Source organism: Pithys albifrons, chromosome 2 (genome assembly GCF_047495875.1).
Source record: "Pithys albifrons albifrons isolate INPA30051 chromosome 2, PitAlb_v1, whole genome shotgun sequence".
Taxonomy (NCBI): domain Eukaryota; kingdom Metazoa; phylum Chordata; class Aves; order Passeriformes; family Thamnophilidae; genus Pithys; species Pithys albifrons.
In genome coordinates this window covers 56253966-56276146 of record NC_092459.1, presented here as the reverse complement: position 1 = coordinate 56276146, position 22181 = coordinate 56253966, and the positions used below count along the sequence as shown (strand labels likewise).

Here is a 22181-nt window from a genome sequence, read left to right as displayed (position 1 = left end):
CAATGAAGGTAATTATGAATTGAAAATTAAGAGTAGGAGGAAGATGAGGAGGAGCTATAAAGTGGCAAATATTAATTGTTCAACAATGACCTCACTTTCCAAAAGAAGATCTATTGGATTCTATCAGGTCTAGTTGCTGACCTTAAAGTCCATAGATTCTCTTAGTTTTAATATTTTTTCTTCTGTAGATTTTCATTTCTTTATCTGAATAAAATACTGCCATTTAATTTTATGCTCTTTATAAATGTTTATTATTTCAAAATGATCTAGCTGAAGTTAGAGGGATTATGTATTTGCAAATACTACTTAATTAAAGACTGGGCTTTGAAATAATAACATCAGGTCATTTTACTATTGTGGATAAAAGTATAATATGTCTTTGAAAAATAAACAGAAAAGCAAGAAAAGATATGAAAATAAGTTGCTAGTAAACTCTTTAGAACACATTATATTAATTACTGCTGCTGGAGAGCAAGTACCAGTCTAAATAACATGCAAATTGTCATTATTTTTTGTTTGCTTGTTTTTGGTTTTGTTTTAAACAAATAGGTTTTATAGGCCATTCTGCAATACAATTAACCCATAAAATTATTCAGGCTAGAAACCATCATCCATCATAATTATGTAGAGCACTGGGTGTAATAGGAATCTAATCTCATTACAGGTTCTGGAGTGGATATTTTTATTAAATTATCAAACAGAGATGATGACAATAACAGGAATTCTTGCTAATGGTGGAATGCATCAGTAACAACTGCCTGGGAAGCTCTGCCAGACAGTTTGCCACTGGTACCAAATACTGGCAACGTTGCTCATCCTATCTAAAGTAAGAGATGCACAAAGGAAATGTGAGAGCAGAGAATGAAACTGGCCCACAAGGTAAATTACGCACCACTTACGCACTTATTCATGCCTTGGAAAGAGGACACTCATCAGGAATATGAGTACAGGGTTGGGCTGCTTCCCCTTCATTTCATCATACATCATGCAGGCATAGGGAGCTGCATGGAAATGAGTGTCTCATTTCTTTGTCACAATGGCCCCAGTGCTTGTGCCACCCACGCTGTTTGGCCTGTGTGTCTGCTGGTTAGGGAGGCAGGGCAGGAGCAGGAGGTGGGAGGTAGAAACACAGTCGGGAAGGTGGGGCAGATTTGGGTACTGGGCTAGGAGGAAGATGTGCTCTTTCAAAATCACACCATGCTACTGTGGCTTAACTTCCAGATCTTTCAGGTATTATATACCATACTGTACATGGAACCTTAAACAGCATGTGGTTGAAGTGACATCCCTTTCATTTTAGTTTTACACACAATGACTGGAATATAATTGACCAATACTCTGATCTTCAGTCAGTAAATATCCAGGGCATCCTGTACAATACACTGTGACTAGACATAGCAGGGTCTCAATATTTTCCCCCTTTCTTTCCCCAGAGTCTTCCCCATTTCATTTAATCCTTTGAAATCTGATCATGCTCCACAAGAAGCAGGAAAGATAAGCGAATACATGATTCTGAACTCAATGCCCAGGTAACGCTGGTGTGGGAGGTCTAGAGAGAAGCCAATTGAATGTATTTAGAGAGGCAATTGTGTAGCAGTACTCCATTTCAGCAGCTCTGATGGTAACACTTAATAGATGGCTTCTTCACAACTCCTGCCCATGCACCACAGCCAGCAGAGGAAACAGAAGGAATTTCCCTGTTTAATTTAAAAGGGTAAAACAGGGCACGTTCTCCCAGTCAATGACTTTTCTGTTGGAGTTAACAAAAACCTTCTGGTCATACTATGCTCTTAGCAGTATATGATTAATAAAGCTGATCAATAGTCTAGTAATGTACATTCATAATTATTTTGTGATTATATTAAAAAGGCTATTTAAGTATTTTTGTAGTACGGGCAACATTTCAATGAAAAATTTGTTTTATATTCCATCTTTCACTCCAAGGTTTAACATCATTGCTGCAACCAGTTACTTTAAATAATCTTATCACAAATATTTTTAGTCGTTTAACAATAAAAAGCAGATGGTGATGATAAGTGAGCTAACAGCAGGTGAGGATCAGCATTTCTTCATAAAACACCCAGCACTGTTAGGAAAGCATTTGGATACCTTCTTTCTATAGAATGAGAATGAACATTGATCAGTGATGATTATGTATTACCTTCAAGACTTAAAAAGAATATCCAAGTGGTACTTTATCTGCAGATAAAATATTGTCACTGATGAAGGGTCGCTTATAGAATGGCAAATACATTTTTGCAATTGTGTAGTAAAAGATGTACTGTTCTCTGGAGAAAACCTGACAGTGATCTCAGTTGAAGTTTTATGAAACAAGAGCGATTAGGCTCAGTCAATGGAGTTTATATGACAAACATTTAGGATAATAATCAAGGTGAGGCCTTAATTTGGAAGGGGCTTGCATTATACTCTCATTAGTGCACCATCTAGTGGGATCATCTTGGATCAGCTTCAGTATGCCAGCTGGGGGGGAAACACCTGCACATATAGCAATACTAAATAATTGCTAATAAAAATAACGTATTGAAAGCAGATTGACTATGTATCCAGCATTCCTGCAGCAAAAGGGCACATCAGAATGGTTTTCTACCTTAGTAACATTCATGAAAGTGAGAAAATGACATTTCTGAGCATGAGTTGACATAAGAACTATACGTAGGCATACAAGTCTTGAAGGCTATGTTGTGTCTCCTTTCAGCACGACTTGAAACCCATAGAGAACCACCCGCATAAAGGGTAGTCTTGCCTTTTTCAGATCTCTAACTTTGCTCCATTGTGTTGGCAGTTTATCGGACTTATCTATTATTATTTGGTTGTGACGTCTATTAAGTTTTCCACTGCCCCAGCTATTTCTGATGAAGCAGAAACAAACTTGCACTTCCCGAATTCTGCAGCTCTTCCCTAGGCGAGTCTGGGCTCTGCGCAGGAGACGGCATTCCCAGCAAGGCATTCCCAGCAATCGGGAGCTGCGGGCTGTCTGCGCTGTGTTATTTAACGCGCACGGGGGTATCCTGCAGATGCAGCAGCCCAACCCCGGGGCTCTAGGGAGCATTTAGCCCTGTTACTTTCCCTTCGAAGAGATGCGGAGCATGCGGAAGCGCCCCAGCTGCTGTGCAAGCGGCCTCAGGACTCACCTGTCTGTCCTGCTCAGGCAGCTGCGGCAGGAGGAGCTGTGGATGCCGCTGCCCTCGCAGCCACGCGTGCCCTCCTCCTCCTCCTCCTCCTCCTCCTCCTCCGCCTCCTGAGCCCGGTAGCGGCAGCCGTGGGAACACGCCCTTCATGCCCCGTGTTCCTGCCATCGCTAGCCCCTCCCTCAGCTAGGCATGGTCTATCTCTGCACTTAAAGGCACCTTTAAATAGACTTCCAACTTCCCCCTCACGTTCCTTGAAGGGTCCACACTCAGAGAAGAAATTACCCAAGCTGAAGGCAGAGCTGAAAAACAGGGTATTAAGGCACTGACATCGTATCTTTCCCTGTAATATTGTTGCCTCGCTCATGTTTTCCCCTTACTTCCTGATGCGACAGCATGTTTTCCCTAAATTACGCTCCTCCCACCCCCATGTTTTCCAGTCGCACAGGGCTGCAGCTGCCGGAGCTGTCCCGTTTCCCCCGGTCGCTCTCGGGACCCGTCAGCAGCGCTGTCCTCCCGCACACCCGGCCCTTCGCCGGACCCCTCGCCAACCCCGACCCCGTCCCCGTCCCCGCTCGGCTGGGCTGGGCTCGGCTCCGGCTCCGGCTCCGGCCCCGGCCGGGCGGGGCCGCACTCCTCACGCCTCCGCCGTCACGGTGGGCCGGGCCGAGCCGAGTCGTGCCCGCCCCTCCACGCCCTGCAGCCGCCCCCGCCCCCGCCGTGCCCCTGGGAGCGGGTCCGCCGGCGCCGGTAAGAGCGGCGGGAGCTCTGCTGGGGGTGTTCGCTGTCCGCCCGCCCGGCGGAGGAAGGGCTGCCCAGGGCGGTGTCCGGCCAGCCGGGGAGGGGCTGCCGGTCGCGGGGAGCCTGTGAGAGGGCGGCGGGCAGGGCTGCAGGGCCACACCGGCCCTCGCTGGGTTCGGGGCCGCCGCGCTGTGCCCGGCCCTGGGGTATGCGGGGCGGCTGCGGGCGAGGCGGGGGAGACGGGGTTGAGGGGACCGTGGCGCGGGGGGCACGCGGTGCTGGAGCGCGGTCGGTCGTGAAAGCACCAGCCCCTTTACCCCGCACCGCTCCCGGGGCACCCCTGGATACCAGGGCTTTGGGCTTGGCGCTGCCAGCGATGCTCGGAGGAGCGAGTCGGGGCCTACAGCGGGTGATTTACAGCAGCTTGTGTGGAATTGCAGGGTAGGACGGGCACGTCCGCCGTGTGGAAGTGCTCCCCGTGCAGTTCCAGGTCCGAGGTGAGCACGTTAGCGGGAGAAAGGGAGATTATAAAAGTCATCGTTGTAAATACCGAGCTGTGGCCTTGTGCGCCGTGCCCCTGGCCCGATGTTATCGCTACGTTCCTGGTGAATCACTCCCCTCTGCATCAGGAGTGGGCACTTCTTCAAACTCTACAATGAAATGGAACGTTTCACTCCGCTGTGCATGAAATGCAAGGACGGCACTGCATCTTAATTGAGGAAGCTCAGTGATACAATCCCAGGATACTTTGTCAGAAGCAATGTGCTCATGTGTGTGACCCCCTCCACTGGGGAACGAGCCGTGCAAAGGCAGAGGGCTGTGAGTGGAGCCCTCCAGATGCATCATTACCCAGGCTTGTGCTTTGCTCCTGCTTGGAGCTTGGGTTTGTGCAAATACTGCTATTAGAAAAGAAAGAAAAGGGGACCGAAAAGTTAAAATATGTTATAATTAGAAGAGAGTGATGCTAAATGGTTATAAACTGTGTTTGTGCTGCCTTGATGAAGACAGCCTTTGTAGTCTTATGGCAGAATATTAAGTAGCACTCTTCTTGGTGACTTAGACTGAAGTGAAACTCTTGGGGGAGGAGCAAAAAAGAGACCGTGAGTGATATGTAGTCATAAGCATCCTGGTAGGCCTCAGAGGGACTTGGCACCCATTGCAGTCAGATTTTATGCAAAGATAACTTCTCCTTCGGTGGACTTGTTCTGAGCATTTGGTTCAATGTGAACAAGGTGCCATTAAGTAGGGAGATTTGGGTGAGGACATCTAAGATGCCAGGTGTCCTGTGCTTCTGCTCCATACATTTTCCTATGAGGTGTTGTTTGTCTACCAGCAGCACAAGAAACATGACAGTTCAAACTGGTCACTTCAGGTCCATTTTCATACCTTCTGTTACCTATTTTTCCAATAGTTCCAGTCCCTAGTGTTCATTTTCCTATTCCTGCTTCATCATCAGGCCTTTAAATACTTTGTGTGCTTCTAGGAAACATAATTTTCTTATTTAAGGCATTTCACCAAGAACTAATGTGTTCTCTGAAGCTTATAAAAGCTACGTGATTCCTTCAGCTAGTTCATTATAAATATCAAAGGGGGTTGGATCAGACAATTATAAGCATATTATTTTTTTATCTGTATATGCTAAGCATTGGTGATGCATTAGGCTTAATAGTATTTCAGGCTCCTGTAATTTAGTTTTTCATGCTGGACAGTTTAAATGACACTGCTTTAAATTGCAGTTTGTTCAACAAATTTGTTTCTAGGAAAAATGACTAAACACTGACCAGTGGCACATTGTAATAATTCTTTCCAGGGGGAAAAAAAGGTAGTTACAGCTGTTAGATGATATAACTTGGTTTTTGTTGGTTTCAGCATCATTAGTGTGGCAAGAATGAGGCAATTGGGTAGTGTGGATAGAAAATTACCTTTTGAAATCTTTTGTGTTAGTGTTGCTGCAATAGAGCAAATAAAGTTTTAAAGGAACTTTTCTTTCTTTTTCCTTCCCTATATGGATCTAAGCTTGACTTCTATCTGAAATTAAATGGCAAAAAAAATTCTGGAAACTTTTCTTTTAAGAAGGCATTTTTACTGCTTTTTTGTTTGCATGTTTATTATGCTCCACTGTTGATTTTGAAATATAAGAGCCTAGAGCTTGCCTTTGTGAACAAGGTTTCAGCACATTAGGAGATGTAAAAGCACAAAGTGGAAAATATATCTGGCTCTTACATATTTTAGCTTAATTATAAAGGAAAAAAAAAGAAATAAGTCCAGAAAAAACCTCTCACATTGCCACTACAGAAAATAGTGACAGATTGAATGTTCACCTGTATCTTACTGAGTCACGTGCTATGAGTTAGTTATGAGAATCCCTCAGGTCCTGTAGAGGATGTCCTCTGTAGCTAACATTGTGGCTGGCTAAAATTTTTGCCCAAGTCTTTCAGCAGTTCATCACTTTTGGCTGTGTTTTCACTCTGCTTGAAGGATTTTGCACTTTTTTGCAGGGGACGGGGGGGGGGGGGGGAAGTAGTGAACAAAATAGAAGTCATAAATTGTTTGTGAGCAGCTTTGTTACTGTGACCTTTATTTAGGAAAAACAAGTCACATAAAGCCCCATGACTTGTCTCTTGATATTTAAAAGCGTAAAATCAGATTTAAATTCAGATCAGATTTAAATTTTCAAGTGTTTTATGGAATGCAGCATGTCTTTTTTTTTCTTTCTGAAAGTTCAGGTTCCATGTAAACATTTCTACATCCTGATGCTAAAACATTGCTCAAACAGTAAAACTGTTGCTTAAGAGTTCTTATCCTAATGTATATGGGCTAGATTTGTGGGCAAAAGAAGACTCTTAGAATGTCTAAATATGAAAATGCAAAACAGATTAGATGCTTTTTAACTGTAGCTAACTGGACCCTTGATGATATTTAGGTGCCTGTTGTGAGATCTGACATGTGCTGTGCTTGTCACATTGCATCCTTTTATGCTGATGGAGCTTTCAGGAGTGACACTGGGGAGCCGCTCGGTTGTGGAGTTCCCACTTTCTTGTCTCTACATTGATAGCCAAGAGAAAAGTGAATTTTTTTCTTATGCCTAAAAAATAACTTTCTACAAAATATGTTGATTGTAAAAGTTTATTTTTTGCTCCAATATGGAGTGACAGTGGAGGAAACAGTTAATGTGGAAATTATGAAAAATATATAGCAGTCCTTTGAATTCTTTAAACCTCAAGTGTGTGCAGTGAGGTCCTGCTTCAGGGAGTGTTGATGAAGTGTCCTGATTTTTCATTTCATTTGTGCTGATAGACTCAGTTCCTTTGACTTATCTCAGTAGCTTTACAAGATAAGTTGCCACTAGGTATACTCCCACTCAAAGACAGATGTTGAGGGGAAGATAAAAGGTACAATCAATGCTCACACCTGACTGAAGCTTTTAGAGGAACTGAAGACTACCACAGATGTAGCTCTGTTCCAGTTCGAATGTGCAGTGTACTTCCTTCAACTGCAGCAGGTTTTTAACTTCCCCATTTTATAAGTTATGCAGCCCATAATACCAAAATACATCACAACAGAGTAGTTAAATGCTGTGGAAATGAAAAGGACTAATTTCTATGGAAATTCAGAATCTTCATGAATGCTTTTGTCACCTTGGATGGAAGGAAATGCTTGGTCCTCACCTGTTTTCTTTCCTGGTGGTTGAAACCCTGACCTTGTCTAGGTCAAAGACAGCAAAACACCAGTTGACTTTCCAAGGGCTCAGCGAGCTGTGTTTTCAGAGGAGTTTGACTAACTTAGCACTAACAGGAGAAGGGTGTGTGAGTGGAAGTAGGGTGTTTTTTTGTTTCAGATGCCCATGTTGCTGTGAGAACTAGAAGGATGAAATGCCATAAAGGTTGAAAGGTGATGGGTGCTGATGGCTGACCCGTTACCTCTCTTTCTGTCAGTTCCACAGACCAGTATTAAAATACACAGGAATAGCATTGCTAGTGAAAGGATCTGCATGAAGTAAAGCAGCTGTGAATTTACATTGCTATCCTACAAATTTACCGTGAATCTCATTTCAAGTATGTGAGTTGATACAAAGAATTGTATCAACAATTAGAGAGATCTACATGTGCAGATGAAAAGCTGAATTATATCCTATGGACTTTGCAGTCTGTCATGTGAACATCCTCTCATTGTGTGTTGTGTTTGTCTGCCCAACTCTGTAGCTAGAAAGTTGAAAACCTCAAAATTTTATGTTTTGTACAATCTGTACATTCATCAGTATATCACAATGTAACTTGTTTAAAGATACTCATGGTTAACTGTAGAAATTCGCAAGACAAAAAAAGAAGCAATTACTGCTTTTGTCAAGGCTTGGATTAAATATTCAATTTGTATCTGTTGATTGTAACAATGTTCCCAAGAACAGTGTTACAGGCAGATAGTTGGTGAATACAAATATGAAAGAACCAAAAACGATTGTGAAAGACTATTTCAGTTAGTTCTATGCCAAGTAATTTGGTCTTTTGCTGTCTCTTCTCCTGAGCAGCTGCATTTTAACTTTAACCATATGTTTAACTTTTAACATTAATTTTAACATTAACGATAATATTTAACTAAAAGGTATTTTTAGTCAGTGCTAGCATTGTAGTTGGCATGCTTCTAAGGTGTCTAGAAATAGCCATAACTTTAAAAAAAAAAGCCTGTCAGCAGTTCTGAGAAATTTTCTTTTTCAAGCTAAGTTTTTAGGTAGTTTCTTTGAATTTTATGCCTATGATTGTATTTTCCACTTAAGTGGTAAATTTCCTTACTCAGTCAATACACCAGGGTATAAAGCCATTTAATCACTGTTAAGTTTGCATGGCTTTGATCTTACAATACAAATTCAGTGCAGTGTTGCCTACAGTCTCCAAAATGGTCAAGGGTTGTTACACCAGGTTTGCCCCAGATAAGTGGGATTTAGGCTGTCTGGCTGACTGACTTCAGTGAAAATAACTTGAATCTGCATGTGGTACAGACAAAGCCAGGAAATGATACTGCAGAGAGCTGGCATGACTTGTGGGCAGTTGAGCAGCAAGTAGAAGGAGAGTGCAAATACCCTTCCCGTTGCCTTGTCTGCAATCAGGTTGTTCATTACTGGGGATACCTCAGGGCCTAAAGATTCCAAGCAATTTGGGACCCTAGTGGAGCAGCCATTTCAGAATCATGCAGTACTTGTCTTCTTGATAGCAGCAGCTTGTTCATCTGGCATAGGTGATGTCTCTTGCAGGGCAGCAGGGCTGGGCCTGACCTCTATAGTTACATCCCTAGTGAAATTTTGATGGATACACAATGTTGAGATGGGACTATTTCAGAGTCTTGTCTCCACTAAAGATCACTTCATATCACAGAGATACAAAATCAACCAGGTTGTTGCTGCCTGTATTAATACAGATATTTCTGAAGATGAAAGAAAATACTATTTGACAACAAGAACTGTAAATTGTTTGTATTAAAAAAAGTTTGTAAGGACTTGAGTTTGCAAGTTGTAGCACAGCTGTTGTATACAAATCAGTTGGCCTTTTAATTTCCTTCTTTTCACACATTTAATGGACTTTCTTTTTCCCTCTCCTTGAAACTGAGTTTTAGCCATGTCTGTTAACCAGCAGCTGACAGGCCAGGAGAAGAGGACATTGCTTGGAAGGCACATAGTTTGGGTTGGACACTGCAAATGTGGGGAAGTGGTGAATTTAAAATGTTTAACTGGCAAAGATGATGTGCAAAAGAGCACAGCCTGGATGGAATTGTGGGTTTGTGTTGGGTGCCTGTGTCCTTGATTAGTTGGCTGAACAGAGAAACTGCCTGTTTTGATTTGCATGTGTATTGTAATTATGTATTGTTAGTCTATATTTAGTATATAAGCATATGACTTTGTGCTGAAATTTGGTCTGTATGGGTGGAAAATCACCCCTAAAAATGCATTTGAATACCCAAGTTGTTGAAAAGTTAATTCTTATTGAGAAACACAGTAGCTGAAACAGGATAAAGTGGCAATTCATAGGATTTAGGTGACAACTAAAACCAAAGTGGATACAAATTATTGGTGGTTAGAGGAAATTATGTGCCTTCTTCATTCTGATATCTTGTGTGATATCTCCTGAGTTTTTTCCCCAGTCATTGTATAGGCTAGGTCATGTTGGTGGGGTGGGTGATACAGGGTATGGAAATAACAATATAATTAATTTGGACGTAATTCTTTGGAAGATTTGGTGTTTTCAGATTAAACATAGTTTTCTTCTGGAATGGCAACAAATGAAGATGTATACTCCAATTACAGTGGGGAAAATACATAAGAAGTTTGACAAAGGATTTAGTTTCTGTGATGTGGCTGTTGTGGAGCAGTTGCAGATCTTAAGCTGTGTGTACTAAGAATCTTAATAAAAGCTATTGTAGGAAATTCAAAAAGGACACCATATTCTTGATACATTTTAACAGAAGTGTTCACATAAATTATATCTTGCAAATACTGTGCTTTTGGAGAGCATAAGCATTAGTATAAAGAGTTTTCTTTAATCTTTTCCTATGTATTCTTCTTTCAGATGATGACCTTTATGAGCCAATGACCAATGATTATTTTCTATAGGTAGAGACTGTCTGACTTTTCCCATTGTGGATGACCCTGACAGCAAATCTACTCAGCCATGTCCTACGGACCGGGTTTTGGGGACCCTAATCAACTAGCCCAGCGCATAACTTCTAACATCCAGAAGATCACACAATGCTGTAAGTTGCATTTGTGCATGTTTATATAAAACTTTAGTAATGGGGAATGGGGGTGTCCCCATTCTCAGATTCATTTATGGGAATTCAGTCTGACTCTGCTTACTCACTTGGCAGGTTTGTGGCTCCCTGCACATCATGCTCAGTCCTTCATATGTATGGTTAAATGTAATCTACCATAGGGAAATATAGTGTCACACTGCATTCACCAGTTTTGTCCTGATCAGTTATGTGGCTCCTTAAGATTGTTTGAGATGTTTACTGAGCAAGAATTGCATCAAGTATTTGCTGAAGCTTGACTTGTTTAGCAGGAACAGAAGCTGTGGCCTTGCAATGTCCTCTTGGGAGTACGTCTTAGATATGTAAATAAGATTCTGCAAGTTTTAATACACCAGTGCTTAGAGACATGCCACCCAGCTGGGGTGTTCAAGTTAGAGGTTAGTGAGGCTGCTGGGATTTTCAGTCATTTTCCTTTTCCTTTCGTTTTCCATTAGATTTTTCATGTGTATGTATGTGTATGAAGCAAATACAACTTGATTCACAAATTATGCAAAGTATACTGTCCATCAGATGGGACGTAGCCAGGAACAGCATGTGGGTAGTTTTGTCAGGCATGTGTTTTATGTTGTGCAGGATGTGGAGTGCATGCAGAAAGAAGTGTTTTATTATTAAAACTTCAAATGAATTCTGATCAGTTAAGTATGTCAGTTTTTATTAAAATTTTGATTTTTGTTTTGCAAGACAAGTTCAAGGACTTTGTGACACAGATTAGGATTTTGCCTATTTTTTCACCTGTGTTTTGTGTTTTCTTCCAGGAAGAATTTCTTAAGATCTCAACAGACAGGAACAAAAATTGCAATTTTGCTTTACTGAAAAGTTTCTGTACATCAGGATTGTATTTCCTCAACCTAAAATTAAGAAACTGGATCTGTAAAAGTCCTTATGCTTGATTTCCTAAAGTCTACTCAGTGACTTAATTCAGTCTTGTGGTGTCTAACTTGGTCTTCAAGAGGCAACTGCCAACCTGTGGCAGACACTGAGGCTCCAAATGCAAAAAAGAACTTTTGTTTGTCAGGTGAAAACATAAAGTCAAATCAGTGATTGAAACTGGAGCATTGTGAAGACAGTTGCTGAACAGAATTAACCATCTTGTGCTGGACTCAGAAATTCTTTATCTCATCTTTTCTTTTCCTTCCCTTCTCTTCCTTCTGCTGTCTCCTCCTCTTGTGACAGACAAGATGCACTAAAAGCAAATTGCCCAGGCTTAGATAGGAGAGATGCTAGAAGGGTTACCTGCAATCCTGCTGTCTTTTGCATTATGAAGTTTAGACAGGTAGTCTGAGCAATAGACAGATACTTCTGCTGTTCCAAGACCCAAGTCCAAATGTCTCTTAGCCCCACTGCTGCATGGCTTAGGAAACAGAAGCTTTGCCTTGAAAAGCTCTAGCCAAGAACTTTTCTAGTTCTGAATGCCATCCCTTACTCTTCTGTACATCTGAACTGTAACTGCTTGGTTACTCTTGCAGTCCAATCTCTGTTAGATGTTATGAGGATCTGGATCCTGTGTTTCCTTGACTGAGCTCTCTACGGGCTTATGTACACTCTTCTAGCTCTTTTGTTCCCATGTGTAGTACTTGTCCAGCTTTCTATGGGAAGGTGTGAGCCACAGGAACTCCAGGTCAAATGGGAAGAAACCTGCAAGCTTAGGGACCTGTGGTGCTGCTACTCAGCTACTGGAAAAGGTCTCTCTTAAACTGCTATTATCTTAGTTAAGGGAGAAAGGGGGAGAGAAATGAATCTTGATCCTAAATCCTTGGTTTTCCATCTAAGCAGTTGACTTGATTTTGCAATTTGCCCAAAATGCTTAGCATTTTTGAGCAGAGTCAACACATTTGAATTCTTCTTGGTTAGCCTGGAGTGTATACATATTCTGTTTATAGGAGTGAGATTAGTAGAGGAAGAGAATTTCATTTCAGATTACCAGACCATTTCAGGAGATCCCTCAGAAACAATTCACACTTGTACTAACATGCAAACAAACTGGGAATACTAGTACAGAGATGTAGGTGGGATACAGATTAATTGAAAGGAAACAGACTCTTGGAGCTAGAAGCTGGCCCTTTAACTTGTTGAGGAAATACAGAAGAACTTCCTTTATTAGATAACATTGTACTGCCAAGATTTCATAATACGCCAGAGTTTATAGGAAACTAGTATGGGTTACAACAACAGCCTTTACTGTAACATTTCTTCTTGGTTGAATTATTACATACTCAGTTTCCAAGTAATAAATCTGATCCATTTCAAGATAAAATACATACACTACGTACCTCACACTTTATAATGCATTGGCATATGTTGCATTTAATACTTGTGATCCTTACCTCCCTTCTTTCCAAGTTCCCTAGCCCACTGTTACTGATTTACAAGCAACGCTCCTCTCTGAGGTGGTTTAACACACTACTTCAATAATTCTATCAGTTGCAAGATAGTATTCTTTTTGGTTAGGTTGTTCTGCGGTAATGGGAAGACCTGTATTTGTCTTGAGCAACAACTAGATTAGCTCAGCACCCTTTTAACTTTAAGTAACAGATTTTATTATCTGTTGATCTGATCATGCAGTTGATTGTTACATTGGAGATATATTGAGAGTTGCAAATTGCTGCTGCCTTGCACAGACCCTTGGGGAACTACAGCAATAAATGTGATCTTTAGTGGACTGCTTGAGATTCTTTGGAGGAGGTCTTGGTGAGTCCTTTTTCGGACCCTGAAGATTGAAATTGAACTTGCTAATGGGAAGCAGCATATGCTACTGTCTGTACTGAGTTCTCTTACACCTGTGTGTGTTTGGGATCCGCAACTCCAGAGCGTTCTGTGAATAGAAGGTTCTTTCAGCCATTTGTTAAAGAATGAACTGTGCTTTGTTTTGCTTTTCCAGCACTTCTGCAGAAATGAGTGATTATGACATCACCTAGCAATATCTAGGGAATGGAGTCTACTCAGCCACATTTTTGAGCTGAGATTTAGGGGACTTGTTTATGGAGTATTTCTCCATTGCTTTTGTTAAAATTGTTTCCCTAAGAAGCTGGAAATGCAAAACTTAAGGCTGCCCTTGACATGCAATGTGAGTGGTGGGCCTCAGGCAGGAGAGGGAGAGTTAGGCTCTCACACCCACTCAGTGTTTTTAGAGAATTCATGTGACTCTGAGAACTGCTGTAAAACCTGTGGAGTCTGAATCACATGGGCTTGAATGAGCTGCAGTGTTGTATGCTGAACCTTGGTGAGGTCAGTGATGCCTGCAAGACAGACATGTCTGCTTGTTTGGTTTCAGGTCTGTGTTAACAGTGATAAGAAGCAGATCTGCAAACAGCTAGGGAAATTTCAGATTTAAATAACAAAACCAAAGAAGTGTATAATGGACTAGACTCAGGCAGCTGCTAAATTTCTGTCTTACTACAACACACCTGATAATTAAGGTTTGAAAATCCGTCTGTCTGGAATTAAGTCCAAAGTAACTCTCATTCCAGACCTATCTTATATCTGATTATAAAATCTACATTTCATTCAGAAGTCCGGTGCATTTAAAGGTGATTGAGGTTTTTCCTATCTTTCTGAATATGAAGAACAGGAATATGGAGAAGAGAATATATGGAAGAATATATGTGGGGTGTAAAGCTTCAACCTCTCTGGGCTTTGCATATGGAGAACCTATTATCAAAGTGGTTTAATCAGTGTTTGCTGAAGGAGCAGTAGTTCTAGAACTGGGTTTCATGGATTGCACTTTCACTTCTATGATAACTGCTCGTAACGTGAGATGAATCTCAATGTCTTCCTTCAGTATTGAAATATTTCCTGTTGATCACTCATTTACAGCAACGGGATAGACAAGGAATGAGTGTGATGAACAGATACAAAGTGAGCTAGCAAAATAAACTTCTTTGTGACAAAACAAGTCCTGCCTGCTTACAAATTGTATTTCTACCAGGCATACTGGGACATGCCTAGGAGGATGAGAGCATTGAATCCATAGGTGATTGGTTTGGAGTTTTTGGTTTTGTTGATTGAGTTTGTTTGTTTTGGGTTTTTTGTGTTTTTGTTTGGTGTTTTTTTCTGGGGGGGTATTTTTTATTTTTGACCTCCTCCTCTTCTCGAAGGGCATACAATTGTGTAAGTATAATCTTTCAACAAGTGGAAAGTAGATTAGGCAAAACAAACAAAAAGTCTAATTTAAAGGCTGTAAAATATGTTGCTTTTCGGACCTCTTAAAACTGAAAATGAGGTGGAACAGTTCATTGAAATCTTTCTGCATTTTAGAGAATTGATTCTCTGTGTGGCAAAAACAGGGAAAGCATTTTATTTAAAAAGATGTTCCCAAAAGGGAGCAAACCGGGACTTGCAGTCCTCTACAGGAAAAAACTCCACAGTATTAATGTGGGAAGGATATGGTTGGATGAGTAGGTGCCTCTTCTGCTCAGCTGTAAAGATTGGACTTGGCTTCTGTCTCTGATAGAAGCTGTGCAAGGAGTAGCCATCCATGCTTTTTCCTCCCCCCCACATACTTCTTAAATCACATTCCCCCGTGTGCGTCATTGAAGAACCAGACTAGTACCCTTTGTTTTGTTTTGCTGCTGCTGTTTTATTTGTAGCTATCAAATATGTCACTCAGAACAATCCTTGGAGAAAAGCAAGAATGATGCAGCCTGGATATATGACTATCGAGTCTTCACTGGCATCTTAAGCTGGGCTTTTGGAGCATTTGCTTTAGAAGCAGTTTAGAATGCTGCCTTTTGCTTGGGAGCACAGAACAAAGCCTGGCGTTGGTAAAATATACTCAGTCTTTGTGTTGTAAAACATTGTAGGTTTGCAAACAGTAATCAAACAGTTGGAAAACCTCTGCTAACTGAAGTAATGCATTCATATTCCTTCCCTTCGCTTCCCAACTCTTCCAGGTCATGTCAGGTTTTTAAGCAGATGTAGTTGCAAAGCCATAGGAATAGAATAATCTACCCTTGGTCAGCACCAGCAAGGTCAGTGGTAGAATATTTGGCTTGTTGATACACACTGAAAATTAGCCCAGCTGGAGAAACATGTGATGTGAATACTGCAGGATAATAAAAATTAAATAAAAATCAGTAGCCACATTCCACATGTAGTAAAGGGAGTCTGTTTGACTTTGAGAGATTCTTTTTTTGATAAGAACTTACTTTTGCTTTCCCTTGTCTTTCTTTGCTATTTGTTCAGGTAGCACAAACATCAGTTCATACAGAGCACATTCCCAGAAGGACAGCTTAACACAGCAGAGATTCCTCTGTCATGTGATACTTGTCTTGTGACAACAACTTTGTAAAAGCCAGTATTTTCACTGAATGTTGTTAAAATTGGAATGGAATTAGATCAATCATAGGACTTTCTCTTTATATAACTGTGGAAAATAATATACATAGATTAAACCATGAAAACATCAAGAACTTTGATAGATGCTTTTTTTGCTGTGGTTTAAGCCCAGTAGGTAGCTAATATATTCAGCTAAAATAGGCTGAAACATTTGTGAAAAACTATGTCTGCCACTATGTTTGTAACATCAATAGGTTTGCATGATTACTCTCAGCTAAAGAACACAGGGGGCACATGAAAAGTAAGTGAAATCACTGAGGTGTTAAAATCAGAGCCTGGATGAAAACAGAACTCTGTTTCGTCTGTATATAAAGTGTGGGTTTGTACAGGTGTGGTTTTAAAGCAAATAGGCTTAAAGTAGAGCTTGTTGAGACTTTGAGTGATGATGTTGTCAGAAATTTCCAATTAGGCGCAGTTAACCAGATTAAACTTTGTGGGAATTTAATAGCTGAAACAATTTTTTTGCATTATTGTTGCTGTTAGAAAGGTTTCTTCAGTTTAGAATGAAGTTTCTGTAAAACCTGGAAAAGACTGGTTGTTTAGGAAGTTTAAGCACCTATTATGTTCCTTCACGTTTCATTGTCGACTTTTCCAAGGCTAAGGAATTGATGAGGAATTCATCTATTTTGGGTCTTTCTAAATGCCTGTCTTTCTGCAATGAAGTTGTGAAGCCCATAGTTAGAAATAAACAATTTCTGTAAACTTCAAGCCTGAAAATCATTTGCACTCAGTTCCTAAAGGCTTTGTTCTATGTAAAATAGCACATATGTATTTAAGGTAATGTGCCTCATAGGTTTGTTTATGATCTATAGAGTTTGTTAATATTACTCTGCATTTTGTCTTATTTGTTGTCTGATTTGGATGACATTGCAAGAGATAGCGTTTTATCCTAGCAGCAGAATAAAGTGAGAAGTGGGTGTTCCTTGTACAGCCTAGCATGCTGTGTTAGTATGTGAAAAAATGCATAATTTTTCCTTGACCTGCCCTGTATTGCATTACCTTAGTTAACACTAGTCTGGGTAAAGTGGGGAAGAAAGACCTTTGTAAATTAAGCCATCTTAGTTTGGAAGCAGTTTAAATAACAATTGTAAAACCACTGCACAATTTACAAATAGCAAGATGTCCAGGGAAGACATCCACAATTTTGACTGCAGTTGTTGCTTTTGCTGATGGAGCAAGCATAAGTGGAGTCACTTTGACAAGATGGCTTTTGCAAAACAGGCTGCATTTGCAGCAGGGACAAAGGGATATGTTCAGTCTCCTCATGCTTCTTCCTGTCTCTAAAGAGTTGTATTTTGGAGCCTCTCTGAGGTACTTAAAGTACCTGTTCCAACTCAATTCTGTTTAACCTTCCTCCTGTGGACAGGAGCAGAGAAGATTAGATAGCAGTTTGATTATACAGAAAGCCCTCTATAAATCTATAAAACTGCTGTGCTGGCGACTTCACTCCAGTTAGGGTTCAGAATAAACCCAGGTCAGTGGTTGATTGTGAGTGACCCTTGGAGTATCAGCTGCCTGCTTGTGTTGATTAGGCTGTGATGTGTTGTGTGAATTGCTTCCATGTTAGCTTCCTGTAGTAATGACCTGACCTCTTAACCCAAACTTTCTTCATGTAAGTGGGTTGAGTTTATGGTGTTTGTGCAGCTGCACTTGGCCGCAGAACTACACCCCATTTTCATAATTTAATAAGTGACTGGTATTTTTCAGAGAAATGTTCAAACTTTGGGGTTTCAGGGAGTTACCAGGGGCACTTTAGGGTTTGAATATAAAGTGATTGTAATTTGATTAAATGAATTCCCCTTGGCTTAGCTGTAACAATTGATCACCTGATCTGTTATTATGTACGTAAACAATATGTATTTAGTGTGTTCTATGCCCACATTAGAAGAACAGGTACTACTTCAATCCCACTTCACAGTGTCCTTGAAAGACTATTATAGTACATTAGAATGAAATAATTACAACAGCAGTGAAAAAACTGAAGGCAGATCCTGAACTCCAGACATTGTTGCTGATGTTCCTGTTCACTTTGGGGCATGATTCTGTAATAAACAGAAAAGGTTATAAGACTGGATGTTTTCCCACTCTTCCATCCTTATTTTATTTTTCTCCTTTCCCCACATACTTCAGTTACTGGTTTTCAGAATAATCAGTGTTATACATTAAGACAGAATAAAGCAAATTGCTTAAACCCAAGTTACTGAAGTTTTTAGATATTTGATTTCCATTAGGTGATCTCTTGGACATGGGGGTGCTTTTTAGTAAGCTGATGTCTTTTGGCCGGTGTCCTGGACTTGATTCCTCTAGTAAACTGTCACCCTTGGTTAAAGTAGGGCCTAGCAAGGTGTACAGACAGCACTGTGGTATTGTGGTTTATGTAAAACCTTAGTGAGTGTGAACTACACTAATAGCATTAAAGAGTCACTCACACTGCCAAAGAAAAATTTTGTCTGATGAATTTATCACAACTACATTAAAATCATTGAATTATAGAAAGGCTTGGGTTAGAAGGGTCCTTAAAGATCATCAAGTTTCAACCCCTTGCCATGGACAGGGGTAGCACCCACTGTATCAGGCTGTTCAAAGGCCCATCCAACCTAGTTGTGAACTTTCCCAGAGATGGGGCTTCCACAGCTTCTCTGGGCAACCTGTTCCAGTGCCTCAACACCTTCACAGTAAAGAATTCTTTCCTAACATCTAATCTAAACCTACCCTTTTCTAGTTTAAAACCATTCTCCCTTTTTCTATCACTCTCTATCCATGTAAAAAGTCATGCTTTCTCTTTTTTATAAGCACCCCTTAAGTACTAGAAGGCCACAATGAGGTCTCTCTGGAGCCTTCCATTCTCCAGGCTGAACAACCCCAACTCTCTCAGACTGTCTTCATAGATGAGGTGCTCCAGCCCTCTGATCATCTTTGTGTGTCTGCTCTGGACTCACTCCAATAGGTCCATGTCTTTCTTGTGCTTGAGGACCTCAAAGCTGAATGCAGCACTGCAGATGAAACCTCACAAGGGCAGAGTAGAGGAGCAGAATCACCTCCCTAAACCTACTGGCCATGCCTCCGTTGATACAGCCTAAGGTGCTGTTGGCCTTCTGGGTTGTGAACACACTTTGTTGTCTTATGCCCAGCTTTTCATCCTCTAAAACACTAAAGTCTTTTGGCAGGGCTGTTCTCAATGAGTTCATCCCCCCAGTTTGTGTGCATATTTGGGATTGCCCCAACCCTGGTGCAGCACTTTACACTTGGACTTGTTGAGCTTTATGAGGTTCTCATGTGTCCACTTCTCAAGCTTGTCCAGGTCCCCCTGGCATCCCTACCTTCTGTTATGTCAGCTGTATTGCTCGGCTTTGTGTTGTCTTCAAACTGCTGAGAGTGCACTCAGTCTGGCTTTCTGTGTCATTTCTAAAGATATTAAACAGCACTGATCCCAAGGCAGAGCCATGAAGGACACGACTTATCACCAGTCTCTAGGCTGGTGCATCTATTAGGTTGCTGTGTGTAACAGCTTTTATAAAAGATTGATCCAGGAATGTTTTCTGCAGCATCTGGTCATCTTTAGTCAAGTACCCTCAGCTGAAGTGCCAAAGGAAAACACATTGAATTGGATTTGAATAAATTGAGAAGTCTGTTATCCCCAGGCAAAAGCAGCTTGAACTGGTGTAATTTTAACAAATAATTCTTTTGTTCCAATAGCCTGCTCGAGACTCTGTAGTTTATTAGATTCCATACAATTTAATGTGTAACTGGATGTGCTGTTTGTTGACTCACTTGTTCAGCTGGAAACAAGTAGGAGATTTCTTTATAGTTACCTAACTAGTGTCAGTGCATGTGAGGCCTTTCACAAAGCATTTCTGCAAGACGACTGTGCTGGTGTAGTCACTGTTTATTTGCCTTATGAAGCAATAGCTGAGCCTAAGACTCGTGTGGAGCAGACTTTGTGCTTGGTGTGCACAAAGGAACACTTTGCTGATTCTATTTATTCTGCTTGTGTTTAGGAATAAGGAAAATTACTGAAAATCAATGTCTTTAAATACCAGTTGTTGGTTTTAGCCCTATAAACCTCAGATAGTTACCAAAACCCTATCTGTCCCTTTATCTACATGATGGTGACATGTGTGGGACCATTACAGTTAACATTCAGAAACAACTATAGCTGCTGGTTCTGTTCCTTCTTCATGTGAGGTCCCAAGCATTGCTGTTTTGTAAGGCAGGTTTCATTGTACTTGCTCTGCCTGCTGGTCAGGTTCTTGTCCTCTGCAGTGCAGTGCCTCGGTGTTTGTTACTCATGTTGGTGTTGGTGTTTCTTCCATGCACACTCAGTGGGTGCCACATTTCCTGTGGAAGCAATGGGGTGGGTCTGGCTTGAACTGTAGCACTGAACAAAACAGCTGCTGTATGGCTAGGAAGTAATATTTTGTGATCCAAGTAAGAAGGGAGGTTCCACACTGCAATGGGGTAATAAGCAGCACTCATTTAATATATTTTGCCCTCAATTTCATGCATCTGTATCGAGGACTGGTTTTTTAGAACTCTGTGGATTGTGTTGTTGATACACCTAGTTCTCCATCTGTAAAGCTGCAACAAGCTTGGTCATGGCCACTTGAGGTTTTAAAGTTTGTTTTTTCAAAAGTAGAATGGAGGTTGAGGTAGGAAGACAACTGATTCTGAGTTAGCTTGGAAAAGCTTCTCTTCTGTAGCTGGAATTATTGGTAAATATTGCAAAGTAGGACCATTCTCAGTTTCCCTTGATTCATGCTGGGGATGGACATCAGCAACAGTGTTTGGACATTTCTCAGCCCTGCCAGAAAAGATGTGTGACCTGCAGTCTGCTCTTCATTTCCATCCTATTGGTTGGTTCATTGCCTTTCAAACATTAAGATTTTACTGAAGGATTTGGGTGGGATTTTTTGACCTTTTCTTCTGTAGCAATGCTGTGGTGTTACAGCCTGTACAGTGATTACTAATTCTCACGTGGGGATAACATTATTTGCACCTATGATTTCAGAGGCAGGAAGGCAAGAAGTAGTTTACATTTTGGTCTTAGAATCATTGAATCGATTGGGTTGGAAAAGACCTCCGAGGTCAGCAAGTCCAACCCTTGGTCCAACTCCAGTCCGTTTACTAGATCATGGCACTCAGTACCACATCTAATCTCAGTTTAAAAACTTCCACGGATGGTGAATCCACCACCTCTCTGGGCAGGCCATTCCAATGCTTGATTCCTCTCTCTGTAAATAATTTTTTTCTGATCTCCAACTTCAATTTCCCCTGGCAGAGCTTGAGCCCGTGCCCCCTTGTCCTATTGCTGACTGCTTGGGAGGAGACCAACCCCCATTGTATCAATTTATTTTTTTCTTTATTTAAGATCACACAGGAAGTTTTAAACTTAAAATATTCTCATGTTCAAGGACCTGAACCAGCACTTATGTTAACATGGATTTACTTGTGAAAATGAAACAGTTTTGCAGGGCTGGCTGAAAAACAAGGCAAGATGAGTAGAAAGGAGATGAAACTTTCTTCTTTCCTAGTCAGCTGTTAAGCAAGAGTGGTGTGTGATCCAGTATTCTAATATGGTTTTGTCTATGAAATAAATAATATGTATTACAGATCTGACAGGAACATGTTTCTTAAATACTCCTACCTGTTAAAAATTGTAAATATTTCTCTAAGTCTTGTTCCTTGTTAAGAAAAGGAGAGGCCAATCCATTTTTTTCCTGTACCTTTTTTTTTCACTTCTCTTTAACTAGAGGAAGAGCTTCCTCTGACTAGTAATGGAAGCACTGTTTGGCTTAGTATAAGTAAACATAAGCTAAATCTGAAATAATTTTCTCTGTAGGAATTCAGGTTAGGTCTTAATTGTTGCTCTGGCTCATCATTAACCATGTCTGACCTGTTCCTGAGCATGTGACCAGCCTGAGAGCAGCTGAGTAGCTTTTGTCAGCTAATAGTTGTGTATTACGAGATCTAGATCAGGAATGCTGTAAAAACAAGTGAAAATTCTTCTTACTAATATGGTATTTCTTCTTTCTAAGACAAGATGAATTTTCAGGTGATAAATGAAATTCTTTTCTTTCGCATGCAAGACAGCAGTTACTTGGAAAAAAATGCATTTTGCTTGCATGGTATTGTGTACCCTGCTTCCTGTGGTGCCCAGTGCCC

General features: G+C 40.9%; 1 protein-coding gene across 6 annotated transcripts in view; it reads left to right on the top strand.

The window, feature by feature from the left end:
- Nucleotides 1–3797: 3797 nt before the first annotated feature.
- The window catches only part of STX7 (syntaxin 7), a 34246-nt gene continuing 15862 nt past the window's right edge, over nt 3798–22181 (top strand). Inside the window, exons 1-3 of one of the 6 annotated variants that reach the window (XM_071549099.1) lie at nt 3844–3899; nt 4331–4387; nt 10489–10628. In XM_071549099.1, the coding sequence (XP_071405200.1) occupies nt 10547–10628 (82 nt within the window). In that variant the 5' untranslated portion in view covers nt 3844–3899; nt 4331–4387; nt 10489–10546. Of the gene's footprint in view, nt 3900–4076; nt 4097–4330; nt 4388–10444; nt 10629–22181 lie in introns of those variants that run through there. The other 5 variants (XM_071549102.1, XM_071549100.1, XM_071549101.1 and 2 more) reach the window with 5 other exon arrangements.